At 27.9% G+C, this 15,529-nt stretch overlaps 1 protein-coding gene across 1 annotated transcript in view; it reads right to left on the bottom strand.

Annotated features, from left to right (window-relative positions):
• Nucleotides 1-7,917: 7,917 nt before the first annotated feature.
• Nucleotides 7,918-15,529, bottom strand: part of LOC142322066 (chaoptin) — a 250,593-nt gene continuing 242,981 nt past the window's right edge. Inside the window, exon 7 of the mRNA XM_075360711.1 lies at nt 7,918-11,210. Coding sequence (XP_075216826.1) covers nt 10,897-11,210 — 314 coding nt within the window. The 3' untranslated portion in view covers nt 7,918-10,896. The remainder of the gene's footprint in view (nt 11,211-15,529) is intronic.

Consider the following 15,529-nt stretch of genomic DNA (forward strand, 5'->3'; position numbering starts at 1 on the left):
TTTTTCCAATTTTATTATTTTAAGGGTTAAAAAATACATAAATTGATTTTTTCATTTTTACCACTTTATGCTGCCGCTGTTGAATCAATATTTTTGAGCTTTGGTAACATTGTGATGGTAATTTACGTTTGCAATTCTGATTACGTATTTCGTAGGCGAAGCCGCAATGGGAAATCTAAAAACCAATTAGTGTGTCCTGTACTGACCAAACTGTTACTCTGAAGAAATTAAAAGACACTGATAGTTTTTATGTATTAAACAGGCTTTAATTTTTATTTATCATTATTATTCTCACATGCGTAAGTTTAATGAATACAGAGAGATCCAGGGGGGCAGAACGCTAACAGCGACGAGAAACACAAGTAACCATACAGCGTGGCGAAGGCGTGACGGTGATGCTAATATATATATCCTTTTTAACCTTATTATATATATATATATATATATAATAAGGTTAAAAAGGATTTATTATATATAAATATTATATATATTATTATATATACATATTATATATACTTATTATATATATATATATATATATATAATAAGGTTAAAAAGGATTTTTTCAACTTATTCCTTAGTAAGACTTAGTTAAGTTCAGGTTAAAACTATTCAAGTAATGGTAAATAATGGAAATAACAAATTTTGTTCAAAAAGATGGCCACAATATTTTTTTTTATTTAATGAATTACTTTAATTTTTCTTTATTTTTATTTTACCATTATCTTTTTATTTTAATCTACTGGAAAAAAGTTATTACGTACCACATTCTTTAACTCAAATTTTAAATTTCTTTTCGTTTAATCAAATAAATTTTTTTGACCGTTTGACAAAATAAAAATTTAATGAACTGAATGATGGGAGTATGTAGAACAAAATAAAGATAACTTATTTATAAACATATTTTTGTCATTGCGTAAACATAAATATTCTGAAAAAATTTAAAAGATATATGATATTTTCGGATTCACCATCTTTGTCTTTTTTATTTTATTACAAAAAATAGAATTTATTTATATTAAAACTGTAAAAAGCTATTTAACGCTATGGAAATAGTATTTCACTTAAGTCTATTTATTCCGTTAACGTATATTACATTCGGACAGCAATTTTCAGTTCATAAATGTTCAAATAAATATGTCTGTTTTAATAACGACAACTTTCATTTACCTGTTCATTTTACCGTTGTATGTTTTTCCCCGATGGGTGAATATGAAATAAATTTAATAGATAAAATGTGCAGCATATTACATTTTGTGTAGGACGTCCTTCACTACGCTCCGTTCAGCAAATTTAAAATGGAAAAGATAAAATAATTTTCCAATCTCTAAGATACATTTTTTTAAATTATTTTTTTTCTTAGGTGATTTTTGTCCACAGATCCTGAAATGTGGTACTTAATCGTACTCAGGCATCGTTATTTGTATCTTTCTTACGTTCGTTTCAAATTTCATAAGTAGAGAATTAATACTGATAGCTTGAATACAATTGCAAAAAAATTCTTTACGATTTAATTTGTAGTGAAAATAAGAAAATGAAAATATTTAGGTAAATTTCTATGCTTTTGAGAGATATTTACTGAGCAAGAAAACTGGATTAAAAAAGGTAATTTGTTTTGACGATAAATGACTAAGTATCTTTAAAAGAATTGGAAATATATTTATCCACGTCACTACTTTTTTAAACTGAACAATTAGGTTTATTATAATGAGTTACCAACCAACTAACAGATATTTAAAATATAAGTTTTGCTTTCTGTTCAAATTTCTTCCCGGTCATCACATTTTTTAATGCTTGTTCATTGTTCATATTCACTTAAATTCTGTCTTCTGGTAGTTCTATATTTCGTTTTAAGCCTTAAAAACTTAATATAATTTGTTTTAAAAATCAAAACACTGGGAAAATATTATTTTATTTAAAAATCAATTTTCTTTCAGTCTCTAAAGTTTTTTCAGGAACATTAAAGAAAATCACCCATTTTATTTCATTGAGTGGGAAGCTACTTCACCAGGGAGGCCAACATACGGTCCGCGTAATGAATTTATGTGGCCCACGCAAAATCTTTCAATATTAGCTTTTTTTTGTAAGTAACTGAATAATGGAAAATACGGACATTTAAAAAAAACATGCCAAGAAGTATTCAGTAATCTTCAACTTAACTTATTTGTGAACAAACTCCTCTTTAATGAATCTAAATAAAAGTACAACAAATTCCATAATAAAATTTTCTTTACTTAAATGAATCGTTTTTGTATTTAACATTTTTTAATTTTAATATTTCGTTCGGCCCGTGAAAAAAGTTTTCTTTCCAATTCGGCCCGGTGGCAAAAACTGTTGGCCACGCCTGTACTTTACAGTTCTATTTTATAGAACGTTATGGAACGCAAAAACAATTCTAAATGTGTTTACCTTATAACTTATTTTTTCATACACCTCGTCCTGTTTTGGCAAATTTGGATCACCGATTTTCCAGATACCTGCCCGACCATTTTTTAAGTAATAGCTATTTTAGCAAGAACGGTTATTATTTCTAAATTAAAAAATACTGGAGTGTTCTGTTTTATAATGTGTATAAGAAAATAAGAACAATAATTACATTTTTACTACTACATCAGGGATAATTTAATATTCTAAATTAAAAAATGACCATTCTTGACTGAAGTAACTACAAATAAAAACTGTTAATCTAAAAAAACGCCCATGTTTAGAGAGGATAATGAGATAAGGAGATTTCGTAGTAGCATAATTTTATTTATTATTTTTTGTATTCCACTAAGCATAAAATGGAGTTAAGTAATGATAGTAGTCAAAAACCATATTTTTCTTTATTAATTTATTTAATAATGCAAAAATATGATCTGTATTTTATGTATTTTGAATATATAAAAAACGGTACAATAATTTCATAAAAAAATAAACCATTTAAGTTATAGATTTTTTTTTTTAATACTCGGGTGGCTTTAATCATTTCAACATCTATTCTCTATAATAGTTACTTCCACAGAACTGGAAACAAAACTATTTTACCCGTACCATTACCCATTTTTAATCTTATAATTATTATTTTAATTAAGTACTCCAAAATATCAGAATTTTCGGCATCTATTTCGAAAAGTACAGAAAATAGTACACGAATTATTAAAATTTATGATTTCCAGTTATTACCGATTTTATTTATTCACTACCTCCACCAATCTACGTAATGAAGTGATAGTGACTTACCTTTCATCCGAAAAATTCGTTGTCGAATTTCAGTCAGGCTTGGCATTGTTTTATGCACTATAGATTTTATTTCTCATGTTAATTTTAACCAGGTGATAGCCAGTTTTTACTTCTAAAAACGAATAATTTATATAAAATTCACAAATTTATGCTTGCATATATATATATATACGTACTTAATCGATTTTATTTTTATTTATTATTATTATTATTATTGATATATTTTTTATGTTGTTAGATTAAGGTTTCTCACTGTTTCAACATTTTCAGTAAAATGTTAGAGCAATACTAACTTTTTAGCACATATACTAAAATAGATAAAATGTACTAACCCGAATAAAATGTTTGTTTATTTTTTACAACTTCTTATTGGTTTCAGAATAGAACAATAGTTTTACTTTTTTTCAAAGATATTTTAATTTGAAAACATTGAATTTTAATATTAAGATATTCATTTAAAGATAAAGTTACTATTTTCTCAAACCTGTAGAGAAAATGAAAGTAGGCCTACAATAATCGTTGATCCTAAAAATCTGATTGTGTTACGGTTTGTTAAGAGTTCGCAAAATATCATTTAATTAAATCTTTAGAAGAAATTGTGAAGCTGGCAAAGAAAATAAAATATTTAAAAATGAAGTTCTGTAATTACAAAAGATTTGCGTGAGAACATGTTGTTATTATATACAAATGAAAAGAAAATTTCATTCCCGAAAAAAAGGATATCACGAGTTAAAAAATATAAACTGCTTTAAAAAAATGTACATTTCCATACTGTTGATAAATAAAATTAACATGTGTTAAATATTGCAGACAGGTTTTAAATCAACCACTATTTGAAGTACATGACGATACATATTCATGTAAGTATGTAAAGTATCGGCTATCTTGTGTCTTACCAAAAACATCGTCAAGGATACTCAAATCGTACAAAGATTACAAATCGTACAAGGATTTGATTCGTACAAAGACGTCACGGGCGTATTACAAGGACGTATACTTATTAAGAATAAATAGATAAACCAACATTTTTAAGAAAACAATGAAAAATGGTAAACTTAAAGTATATATTAACAAGAGACAGTTATTACCTTTTGAAAAACTTTTATTTCTAAGTGGATGATGAACGTGTGGGAAAATAATATTCTGGTTCTTAGTTGAAGTTAAAGTTGTTTATGTATTCTGAATCCAAAAAACATAATTTCTATTACTTGAAATTCGGAATGATATAGATACATTATAGAAAATAACAAATAATACACTAATTTTTTTCAATTTATTTTATAAAACATTTTCTTTTTATACATTATTTACAAACGACATGTACAAAATTATTTATAAAATTTCAACAAGAGTGTAATTGTCCAGATGTATTTGAACTACAGTAATACACCAACAGTCACTTCACTTTGAACAATATTATTTACAAAAATATGCATTCATAAACACTCACTTTTATAGACAGACAAACTGTGACATTTTTTTTTTAACTTAGGCCTACAGTCACCTTTACAATAAATTTTTAATTTCATAAAGTGCACAATTAATTAATATTAATAACTTAATAGTAATACCGGGTATCTGAAAAAGAACTCCAAAGTTTCAAGAACGAATTAGTTTTTGTTTGGCAGCACTCAATATTGTTTTATGCGAAATCTTGAAGCGACAACAATTAGGTTTTAGTTTAAACATTCTCTGTCACATAGCAACTGCGTTAGAGTATTACACAAGCCAAACTATTATGCTATAATGTAATAGCATAATAAAGTAGCATAGAAGTAAAATAAATTTTTGCTTTTGTACTTTCATTACATGAAAGTAAAATTTAAAAATGTTATGTAAAAATGTAATAAAGTAAATCTATTTTAAAACCGTTGAGTTCTTTGACACCCGGTAATAATAATAATAATAAAAAAATACCTAAATAAGAAAAACGAATTTAACTAAAATAGTTGAACATGTGTTTATGAACATGTGTCAGTATAAAACGTAAAACAGCGTTCTGGATTGGGTAAAAGCGGGAATTGTTGGGTACTTTTGGTAATACACGTTTTACAAAAATAATTAACATATTACTTTGAATAATAATAAATAAATTCAAAATATTTAAAACATAAAATATACTACAGTACATATATAAATCTAACATAATATAGTTTATTTATAATTTTATAATCCTAAAACTTAATTACATGCATTTTTATCAGACTAGTAGCTTTTTTATCGTGTCTATCTTTAAAAAATTGATGTAATACACTTGCTTCATTTTTTAACACAGTAACCTATTAATATACACAACGACATCAATACCCCGGGAGAACGAAATTACTCGATAAAGAGTTTTAAAAAAAATATAATTTTTTAAGAAAATACTTCAGAAAAAATTTGTCCTTTTCAAACGTAAATGAAAATAATATTTTATCTATTTTTTTTTTTTTGGAGCACATTATAGAATTATTTTGATGTAGGTAATTGTTTAGAAGTATTACGGTCATCTAGTATCTCTGTAGGTTAAGCTTGCCAAACACTAAAAAACTCAATTCTGTTAGTCAATTTCAATTAGCAAAAATAAATTTGAAATTAATTATAACTATTAATAATGTAATAGCAACTGATAATATTAGAAATTTAAAGTAAAGTATAATGGTACAAATTATTTTAATTTATTATTAAATATAGGAATATTCAGACGTTTTAAATGAATCTGTGAATTATTTTGTTATTACTTTAATGTGAAATCCTGAAATAAAATATAAAAACTAAAGTTGATCTTTTTAAATTAAAATACCTATGACAAAAGTAATAGTTTACTGAAATTTGTTAGAATTTGACATTGTATCAATTATGCTGATTGATATACAGTAGTATTTTTAAATAACAATAAAGTTATTTTAAATACGCATGTTGATATTATATTTGGTAAACGAATTTTTTTAAATTTGTGACCATGAGATTGGGTTTTAACATCAAAAACGCTGGTTTTACACAGTTTACAGTGGTTGAATCATTACTGTAGAAAGCTAGGTAAACCCGACGTGCGCTTGACAGTCCGACAGTGAAGACAATTTTGCACTGCTGCAGTGATCAATTGTAAAAACAGTCAACAAAACGTGTGGAAGTAGATTACTCAACAAAAAACAATGCGTCATTTTCACTTCGAACTGTTGGAAGCGTCAGTCAATATTGGTCCATGCGTTACTTTTTTAAGAAATATTGTTAATGTACCCGGAAAATTGCTTTCATAAAACTTACGTGATAGTGTTAAATACATAAAGTCAAAACCTAGGTTATTTAATAATTTCATTTAATTGTTTAATGTATTGTACAATTTAAAAAAAATGTACAAACCTACTTATAGGTCTGATTGCTGGCCTTTCATGGTTTCAAGCTAAAAGTGATACTGCGCTTTTAATCAAACCCAAAAACCAAAAGTACACCCTACTGTTCCTGCAATTACATAAACGATGCCACAGGAACTGCGAATTACTGGATTTTATTTGAGATCCAAAATAGCATCAAAAAACAATTTCTGGAACAGCTACACGGCTATAAACTAATTAGCAAAAATCAAGTTATTTTGCAGAACATTTATCATTTTCCATAATTCCTTTTTACTTTCGCGATCATTTCACACCGGTAAAACAATTTTAATGATTAAATAGTATATAATTTTGTCATATTGATTCAATTTTGAGTCAATTGATAATAAATTTTATTATCGGAATAATAAAATTTATTATAATCTACATCAAAGAATTTGATCAAAAAGACTTTTATTATGATAAAAGTATTCATTATATTTTTTTCTAATCTATCGATTCTAAGAACTGTTTAAGCAAATAGAACATCGCTAATCAGTTGATCTTAGAGCTGATGGAACTTGATTTAAAATAGAGCTTTATTTTGTGTTTTGGTCATTGGGGTTTAATTAATGACATTATTTAGTTCGAAAAATGAAAATAAGAAAATTCTAAGCTTAAATTTAGTTGACAATATTTTGTGAGATATTATAATTCCAAGATATTTGACAGACCCCCTTCTGATCCTATTGTTGGAAATTAAACACTCCTGTTGGAACACGTGATATTCCAGTGCCCGCGGTGGGACGAGGAACGCCGCGACTGTATTGCTGGGCATCTCGAGGTGAGGACCATCGTTGGAATGATGTTACACAGTTCAGTGGACTTCAACACTGTGACAGGGTTTTTGTCGGGAATAGTGCAAATATCTGGAAGGGAGGGGGCGAGGGACGGCTCCGTACGGAGCTGCCGTTTGCCCGTGCTTGCACGGGTGGACGGTGGTGATGAAGTGCGGGGACTCTCGAGCCCCAAGCTAAAAGACTGAGTCCCGGCAGGGCTGTCCCTCCGGGGGTGTCCCCGTTAGAGGCGAAGCACAAAGGACCGAGTCCCGGTTGCTGGGTGATGGAGGCCGGGAACGGCATAGCCGGACCTTGCGTTTCCCTCGCCTGGCGACTGGAGGCAAAGGCACCTCTCGGAACCGTGTTCATGCTTAATTGGGGGTCTGGTTCCGGTGGCAGGGAGAAAAAATATTTGACGATTAATTTGGATGCATGATTTAAAACAAATGGTGATAAAAATTACATTTTCATTTGGTTTTGTGGTTTAAGAAATTCGATCTGGGAACAAAAAACTACAATTTTCTTATATTTACGATATGATCATATATATATATATATATATATATATATATATATATATATATATTACAAATACACACACAACACATGCACGCACGCGATTGTGGGATGTAGGACCTATGTCAATCAATGAATACTATTTTTACATGTTTTAACAAGACGAATACGTAATTCTTCATGCAAGATTTTAATGTACGAGTATAATATTTTCTTTACAATAAAAAAATTAGTTTCTTTTTTTGATAATCCATAACTAAAAACAGGACATTGATATATTAAGATTAATACCTATTTATTGAATAAAAAAAGAAATAGATGTAATAAATAAACATAAAGTGAGTGACATGTCATACTTTGAAGTAAACTTGTTAAGTTTTCTAAAATAAAAGATTATCTAAAATTATTAATTTATCATAAATTTACAATTACCTATACGTTGGGGCAGTCTTATATCTATTACAATTATTACAATTTTATAAATAGAAATATAAAAACAATAAAAAATTCCGTGTTAATTTTTTCATCAAATAATTATAATTCTTAAAATGCGTGAGATTTTAACAAGTATTAGTACTTTAACCATTTGGAAAAAGGAAGAAAAAAAACATTTAACTGAACAGAATTAAGTAGGCTACGGAAAACATCCCGTCAAGCATAACATTTTTACTTCTGATTCTGACGTTAAGTAAATTAAAACTGCTACAGCACAAATTATATTAATTAAATATAAATCAACATTTCTCACTTTTAGCCTATTTAACTGACAAACTAATTAAAAAAAAAGTAATTTCAATTATTGTACAAAAACATATTTAAATAATGAAGGATTTCTTAACATTTAATAATGATAAATAATACACATCATTCAACGAAAGTTTTTTTTTTAAGAAAAAATTCATTGCCAATTTTTCCTTAAAGATTATATACGTGAAATAATAAAGCAGGGAAATGAAATTACAATTTTTGATATGATACAATGTAAAAAAAAAAAAAAACATATAATTTAGATTAACCTTACCTTTGCTTATGTTAATTTAGAAGCTCTTATTATTCCATTCACATACCAGCAGAATAAGATAACAGAATGTTTTATGTACAGTGATTCAGTGCTTTATTTATATGCTTTTTTTCTATTTTTCATAATATTTACAATAAGAATATCGTTGAATTTAAATATCGGTCTGAAATTAAAAAAATACAGAAACAAAAAAAAAATTAAAATTCTGTCTACATCCAATAAAGCTTCATTGAGGTTAGAATATATTTAATTAAAACTTTTTCTTCACATTCAGATTAGTCAATAACAAAATGAAACTTGTTATGTCTACTAATGAATGAACATTTTATTATATATATATATATATATATATATATATACAGTGGCTGCACAGTTAGAAATACGCCATCCATAACCAATATATACACAAGTCAACTATTTATAATTTTGGTATAAATTCCTAATATTAACTATTTTTAGGTCATTGTACATCGATGTATGTAAGCAAAATGTAAAAGAAATAGAAATAAAATCGGTTTTGTATCTTGCGGCTTTTTTCTTAAGAATTTTTATCGAACACTGTCTTGTCTACTCTGTAAAAATAAAATGATCGTTATAAAAAATCAAAAATTGAAAATAAGAGTCTAATTTTAACTATGATTCAAAATATTTTTTTTTTATTCTTTGTTGTAGTAGGTCCCACCTTGAGATCCATCGATCTTCTAGAAATCCACATTGAAAACTGAGTGATACTTAATTTAGATATATTTTTGAAAAACATAAGGTAATTGAAAATATTATTTAATTCGGGGTAATTAAAAAATGGATCTTAATTTAATACGATTATAGTTTGAAAAAAAATATTTTTTAATTATTTTTGTTTCTAGGGAAACTGGGCAAATCCACCTTTCTGCAGTTATGAATTTTTTCTTTTCTTTAAAAAAAAAAAACTATTTTTGTTGTACTTTATTATAAATTTAAATATGATAATTAAATAAAAAAATATTCATTCAGGGTCCTACATATTTAAGAAATTAATCCCAATTGATTTAGGAATTCCAAGTTAGAAAAAGTTTGAAAGTGCTATTTAAATAGGTAAAAATTTCTTATGCTTCCAGTGTTTAGAATTTAAAAAAATAAAATTCACTAGAAGAATTTAAAAAAATATAAATATCTGAAGAAGGAAACTTAATGTTTAAATTGATGTTCACTTAAAACATAAGCGGGATAGTAGGAGAAGCTTTACGTACTATTTTAATAATTTCATTTTGAGATAATACCGTAATTAATTTTATCCAAATTTTAATCTTTCTGTTTTAAAAGTATCTGTTGTTAGTAAAATCATACATCGTATTACACATGCACTAGTAATAGATTTTAATAATTAAAATACCGCAAAAAATTAATATGCAAAATAACAGTCCTACAATCATTTTTTTTACGGCATTAACACATATTAATTTAATAGAGAAATATATATTTTTTCATATATTGAATAATTATTCTATCACAATAGTTTGGTTAAGGAACATCGTAAAAGTATGAAAACCACTGCTGATGTAGAGCTGTAATTAAAAAATATTTCATATTTTTAAAAAAACAATAAAATAAGCACACTATCTAATACTTTTACATTTATTTTGTGCTAGTATGTGCAACACATTTAATTCAGTTTAACAATTAAAATGTGAAAAAGTAAAATGAAACGGGACGTGTGCATCATTTTCTCATTTCTTAATCGGACCTAACTTCAGCTCTGAACATAAAAATTGCACTTTTAGCTGTAATAATTGTGCTGTTGTAATGGATAAGTTGTGGTTATAGATATTAATGTTATAATAAAAGAAACTTTATTGGTCATTCGTTGATTCTTTTATCGATAATATAAAAGAAACTTTACTGGATATGTAATAAAACGACGGACTACAGTATATTTATTTATTATTTTATCGTAGAAAAATGTTTTTGTGGACGAATTTATAGTCTTTAAATCGTCTTTACTGTCACTTTAAATAAGTCTTTGTCACCAGATGTGAGGTAACATCGCGAGAACGATACAAAATCTTAACAGAGTGCAAGAAGCGGCTGCAGCCGCTGAACTTAACGCTGACGCTTGGCAGCGAAGATCTTCTGGAGTCAAATGTAACAACGGTCTACGAGATCTTGTATGAGGATCTCGACATGTTGCTTCCCTCACTTCTTCCACAAGACGTCGCCCCGCCTCCAGAGAAGCAAGTTGTATCTGCTGCGGTTCTCTCAACCATCGTCTCAACCAGTGGCCCGCCCACACCAGACCGCATTCACACTCCCATGGGTTGCCTGCTAGTTTCAATCCACCTGCACAAAACAAAAACCGACTAAGAAAGTTAAGGCGATATAATATTCAATGGAAATAAATTATTACTTAGTCAAACAAAACAACTACAACCCCTTTCCGAAGCGACTCCCATATTTTATGCAATTCAATTTTTCATGAATAGCTTAGTAAGGCTTTTATAACAACCCTGAATATCCAGTACTCCTAAAAAAAGGTTTAATTTAAATGAACATAAAAACGGTGGGGGTTATTTAGTTTCTTTCCTTAGTGCTACTACGTTTACTAATACTGAAACGCATATCTTACGTAGTGACTAATACAAAATAATTTTACTTTAATATGAAACTAAAATAATTATTTTATTAGCTTATATTTTGTTCGATATAGTTCATTTTCTTATAAAAATAAATTTCGGATTTAAAGAAAAGTATATATATATATATATATATATATATATATTTTTAACAGAAAAAACAAATGAATTTGAAAATGTACTCTGTTATCTGTCAATTTTTACATTGATTAAACAACGGAAAAAAATGCATTCATTATTCAAAATCTAATTTTTTAAAATTATTTTTTCAAAAAACAATGAACCTCCAAATTTCTAAATTACTATGCGTTGACTGAAATATTTCTTTAATAAAATAATGAACGTCTCACGATGCAACCAATTTGAGAGTTTATATTAGTTATCGGCTTGGATAATAGGGAAAATCCTAAATACTATTCTTTTGAAATAAGTACCAGAAGCAGAGAAATTTATGATCTTTATTAGTCAAAATGAGCTCTTTTTTCTGTTTGGCCTCCAGAACTACTGTGTAAGGTATTTTTCAGAGAATGAATGACATATATGGATGGAAATGAAATGTAGTCCTGTATAGTCTTAGGTCGACCATTCCTGAGATGTGTGGTTAATTGAAACCCAACCACCAAAGAACACCGGTATCCACGATCTAGTATTCAAATCCGTATAAATGTAACTGCCTTTACTAGCATTTTAACCTTAGAACTCTTGATTTCGAAGTTAGCTGATCTGCGATGACGAGTTCATCACTAGACCAACCCGGTGGGTTGCCATAATGAGCTAAAGGCTATATAACAAGTCAATCAAAAAAAGAGGTAAATAACTCAACATATTTAAAAAACGTTAAAAAAAATGAGATGAAGTTTGATTCGAACCGTTGTGCTTGCAGGATCCAAATATTTCATTAATTAAGATTTTATTTGGCTATAATTTTGGAACCAATGAAAATACGAACCACTTATGATATATCGTTGAAAAGCTTTCAATGAAGACTTATTGCAGTTAAAAAAAGAAAAAAAACCAATTTTTTTTGGATTTTCGGATTTTTTGGACACTTTTGTTTCTGTCAATTGCAATCAAAAGGGGAGGTGCACAACTAAATTTTGCAACAACCCTAAATCCAAAATTTCAACATCCTACGGCTAATAGTTTTTGAGTTATGCGAGATAAGTACATACGTACGTACGTACGCACGTAGAGACATCACGCCGAAACTAGTCAAAATGGATTCAGGGATGATCAAAATGGATATTTCTGTTGAAATCTGAAAACCGAAATTTTTTGCAATCACAATACTTCCTTTACTTCGTACACGGAAATAAAGGTTTTGCTCGGGTTAACGGCGTGATCAGCCAAGAACAGCTCAGCCAAGAACAGCTAGCTCTTATGATATAATCTTTAGAAGAGCTTGTCAAGGTCAAGACCCTTTCTTTCTTTTTCTGTTTAATTCTGTTTAATAATTCTTCAGAGGATGAATGAGGATGATATGTATGAGTGTGAATGAAGTGTAGTCTTGTACATTCTCAGTTCGACTATTCCTGAGATGTGTGGTTAATTGAAACCCAACCACCAAAGAACACCGGTATCCACGATCTAGTATTCAAATCCGTGTAAAAATAACTGGCTTTACTAGGACTTGAATGCTGGGGCTCTCCACTTCCAAATCAGCTGATTTGGGAAGACGCGTTCACCACTAGACCAACCCGGTGGGTCTGTTAAGGTCAAGACCCAAAATTTCTATGCCTTACTGGAGTAAAGAATTAGAAGAGGCGTAAAATATTTTAGTTTTAATGGTTATATTTATTTTATAAAAAATAAGTTAAGTATTCATCACAAATACAACGGATGGAGAAATTAATGTTTTCATTGTTAATGAAGTATAAATATTTGTTCATAGAATTAACTTTCCCAAGAACGGGAAAAAACGTACATAAAATAAAATTTTATGTACTTTTCATTTAAAATAAATTTAATAGGTGTACAAGTAAGACATGTGATGTCCGCATCAGATTTGGTAAAACATCTGATTAATCGTTTTTGTTTTTATTTTGTTGCTGGTTACATTATAATTATTTAAGAAACATTGTACTAGATATAAGACTTATATTTATCTGAAGAATAATAAATGCACTTTTACTCTATCCTAATATTTCAGTTATGATTGTTGAATTAATAACTGTAAAAATGTTTGTTGTTAATAAAAACTAACATTTTAGCAATTGTGTTATTGTCTAGTTTATTAAAGAATTATTTCGCTTTCGAATGAAATAAGTTTAAATAAAGTGCTGAAAAAACGTGTGTATGTAATGTAACAGGCGTAAAAGGAAGTCATGTGGTATCCACATCAGATTTTTTAGTATATTACAAAATTTAGATTGGTCAAACGTATGAGTAACTGAAATAAGTGCAGAATTTGATTCTTTTTGAAGGATTACAGGAATATGTAAAATAAAAAACTTTAAAATATATTAAAAATTTATTTATATTTTTAATTATGTTGAATTATACCATTAATGAATAGATCAATTTTGTATTTGATAGTAAATTATATTTAAAATACGAAAAATTTTCTCAAAAAAATCAGAATCATTCGTAATTAATAATAATTTCTATTAAAAATATAGAACAAAACATACAAATTTTTAACATTGTCAATTCATAGCACCTCAAGATATACGAATGAAAAAAAAAATTATCTTATGTACTAAAATATTTGTATCATATTTTCACACAACAATATTAAAATGATGCAGTAGTTTAATCCTTGAAAAAGAAACGTTTTTAAATTGAATTATTAGTTTAATGACATTATGCAAAACTCCTGACGAAGTATGCACAATTAAAAACAGCTAATTAGTTTTCTTGATCCTTTTTGCAGATATATGTCGAAACTATAATTCCCAAGAAGAAAAGTTTTAACATTTAAGTTATACGCAAAGGAAGGAATATTTCAGTTGTAATTGACGTATAAAAAATCCCATGGCTCTTTTAAAAAGGATGAAAAGAATCATGCGAAAGAGAAAAAGAAGATAAAGATGGAGAAAGTACCAGCAGTAGTAACTTGATGTCCTGAGAGACTGTAAGAAGTCAAATTGTTGGCTAACGTCCATACATCACCCTGTTTGCAACTCTATATTCTCACACACGAACGGTGGATAGACTTTTCTTTGTTCTTTTTCTTCCAATTTAACCCCCTTTTTCCTGAAATTTTTTACCTAGAACACTTGTTTGTTTGCTACTTTAACAATACAAACATAGTTTACTAAAAGTACGTATTTCAAGTCGAAAACTTCATATACAGTATATATTTTTTGTTTCATATATTTTACTACTTCAGCTGCTTCGTAAAAATACAGACTATAAATTGGCCGTTTGATATTGAACAATCTATGGTTTTAAGGCCTTACAAAAGAAACCCGATTTGGACAATAACCCAAATTATAGTCGATCTCTCTTTATTTTTTATTTTTAAATACATACATTGATGTTATATTGTGTTAATTTATAAATTAAATTGAAAATTGGTATCAGATAACGGTCATAAGATAAGAAAATGATGGAAGGGAAGTCCATATTTAAAAAGAAACAGACAAGAATATAATCATAATAAACATAAAAAATATAAAGGATTTGGTTTAGAAAAGTGTTTCTTGAAATTTCAAAGCAGGTTTTCCTTGTTTTGTGGTACAGTTTTTTTATAGTTGCTCATAATTAATTTTACAAAAATCTTAAATGCAAAATAAAGTTGACAAAATAAAAGTTGATAAAATTTTTTGGGAAGCTGTTTTTAATTCTAACGAAATAGTCTTTCTTGTTCATTATAAAATTATTTTTATTAGAAAAAATTATATTTGATAGTCTTAAACCTCAAGCAGTTTTTTAAATATATAAATAACTATTATAACATTCGTTTCTGTAGGAATAATAAAATCGTTTCTACCTCTATACAGGCGACTATTATGGTGGTATACACATGAGATAATTGTATCACATGACCTACTAACCACCAGGTAAAGCCGAGTATTCTACTAA

The sequence above is a fragment of the Lycorma delicatula genome, chromosome 3 (genome assembly GCF_047948215.1).
Source record: "Lycorma delicatula isolate Av1 chromosome 3, ASM4794821v1, whole genome shotgun sequence".
In the NCBI taxonomy this organism is placed as follows: Eukaryota; Metazoa; Arthropoda; class Insecta; order Hemiptera; family Fulgoridae; genus Lycorma; species Lycorma delicatula.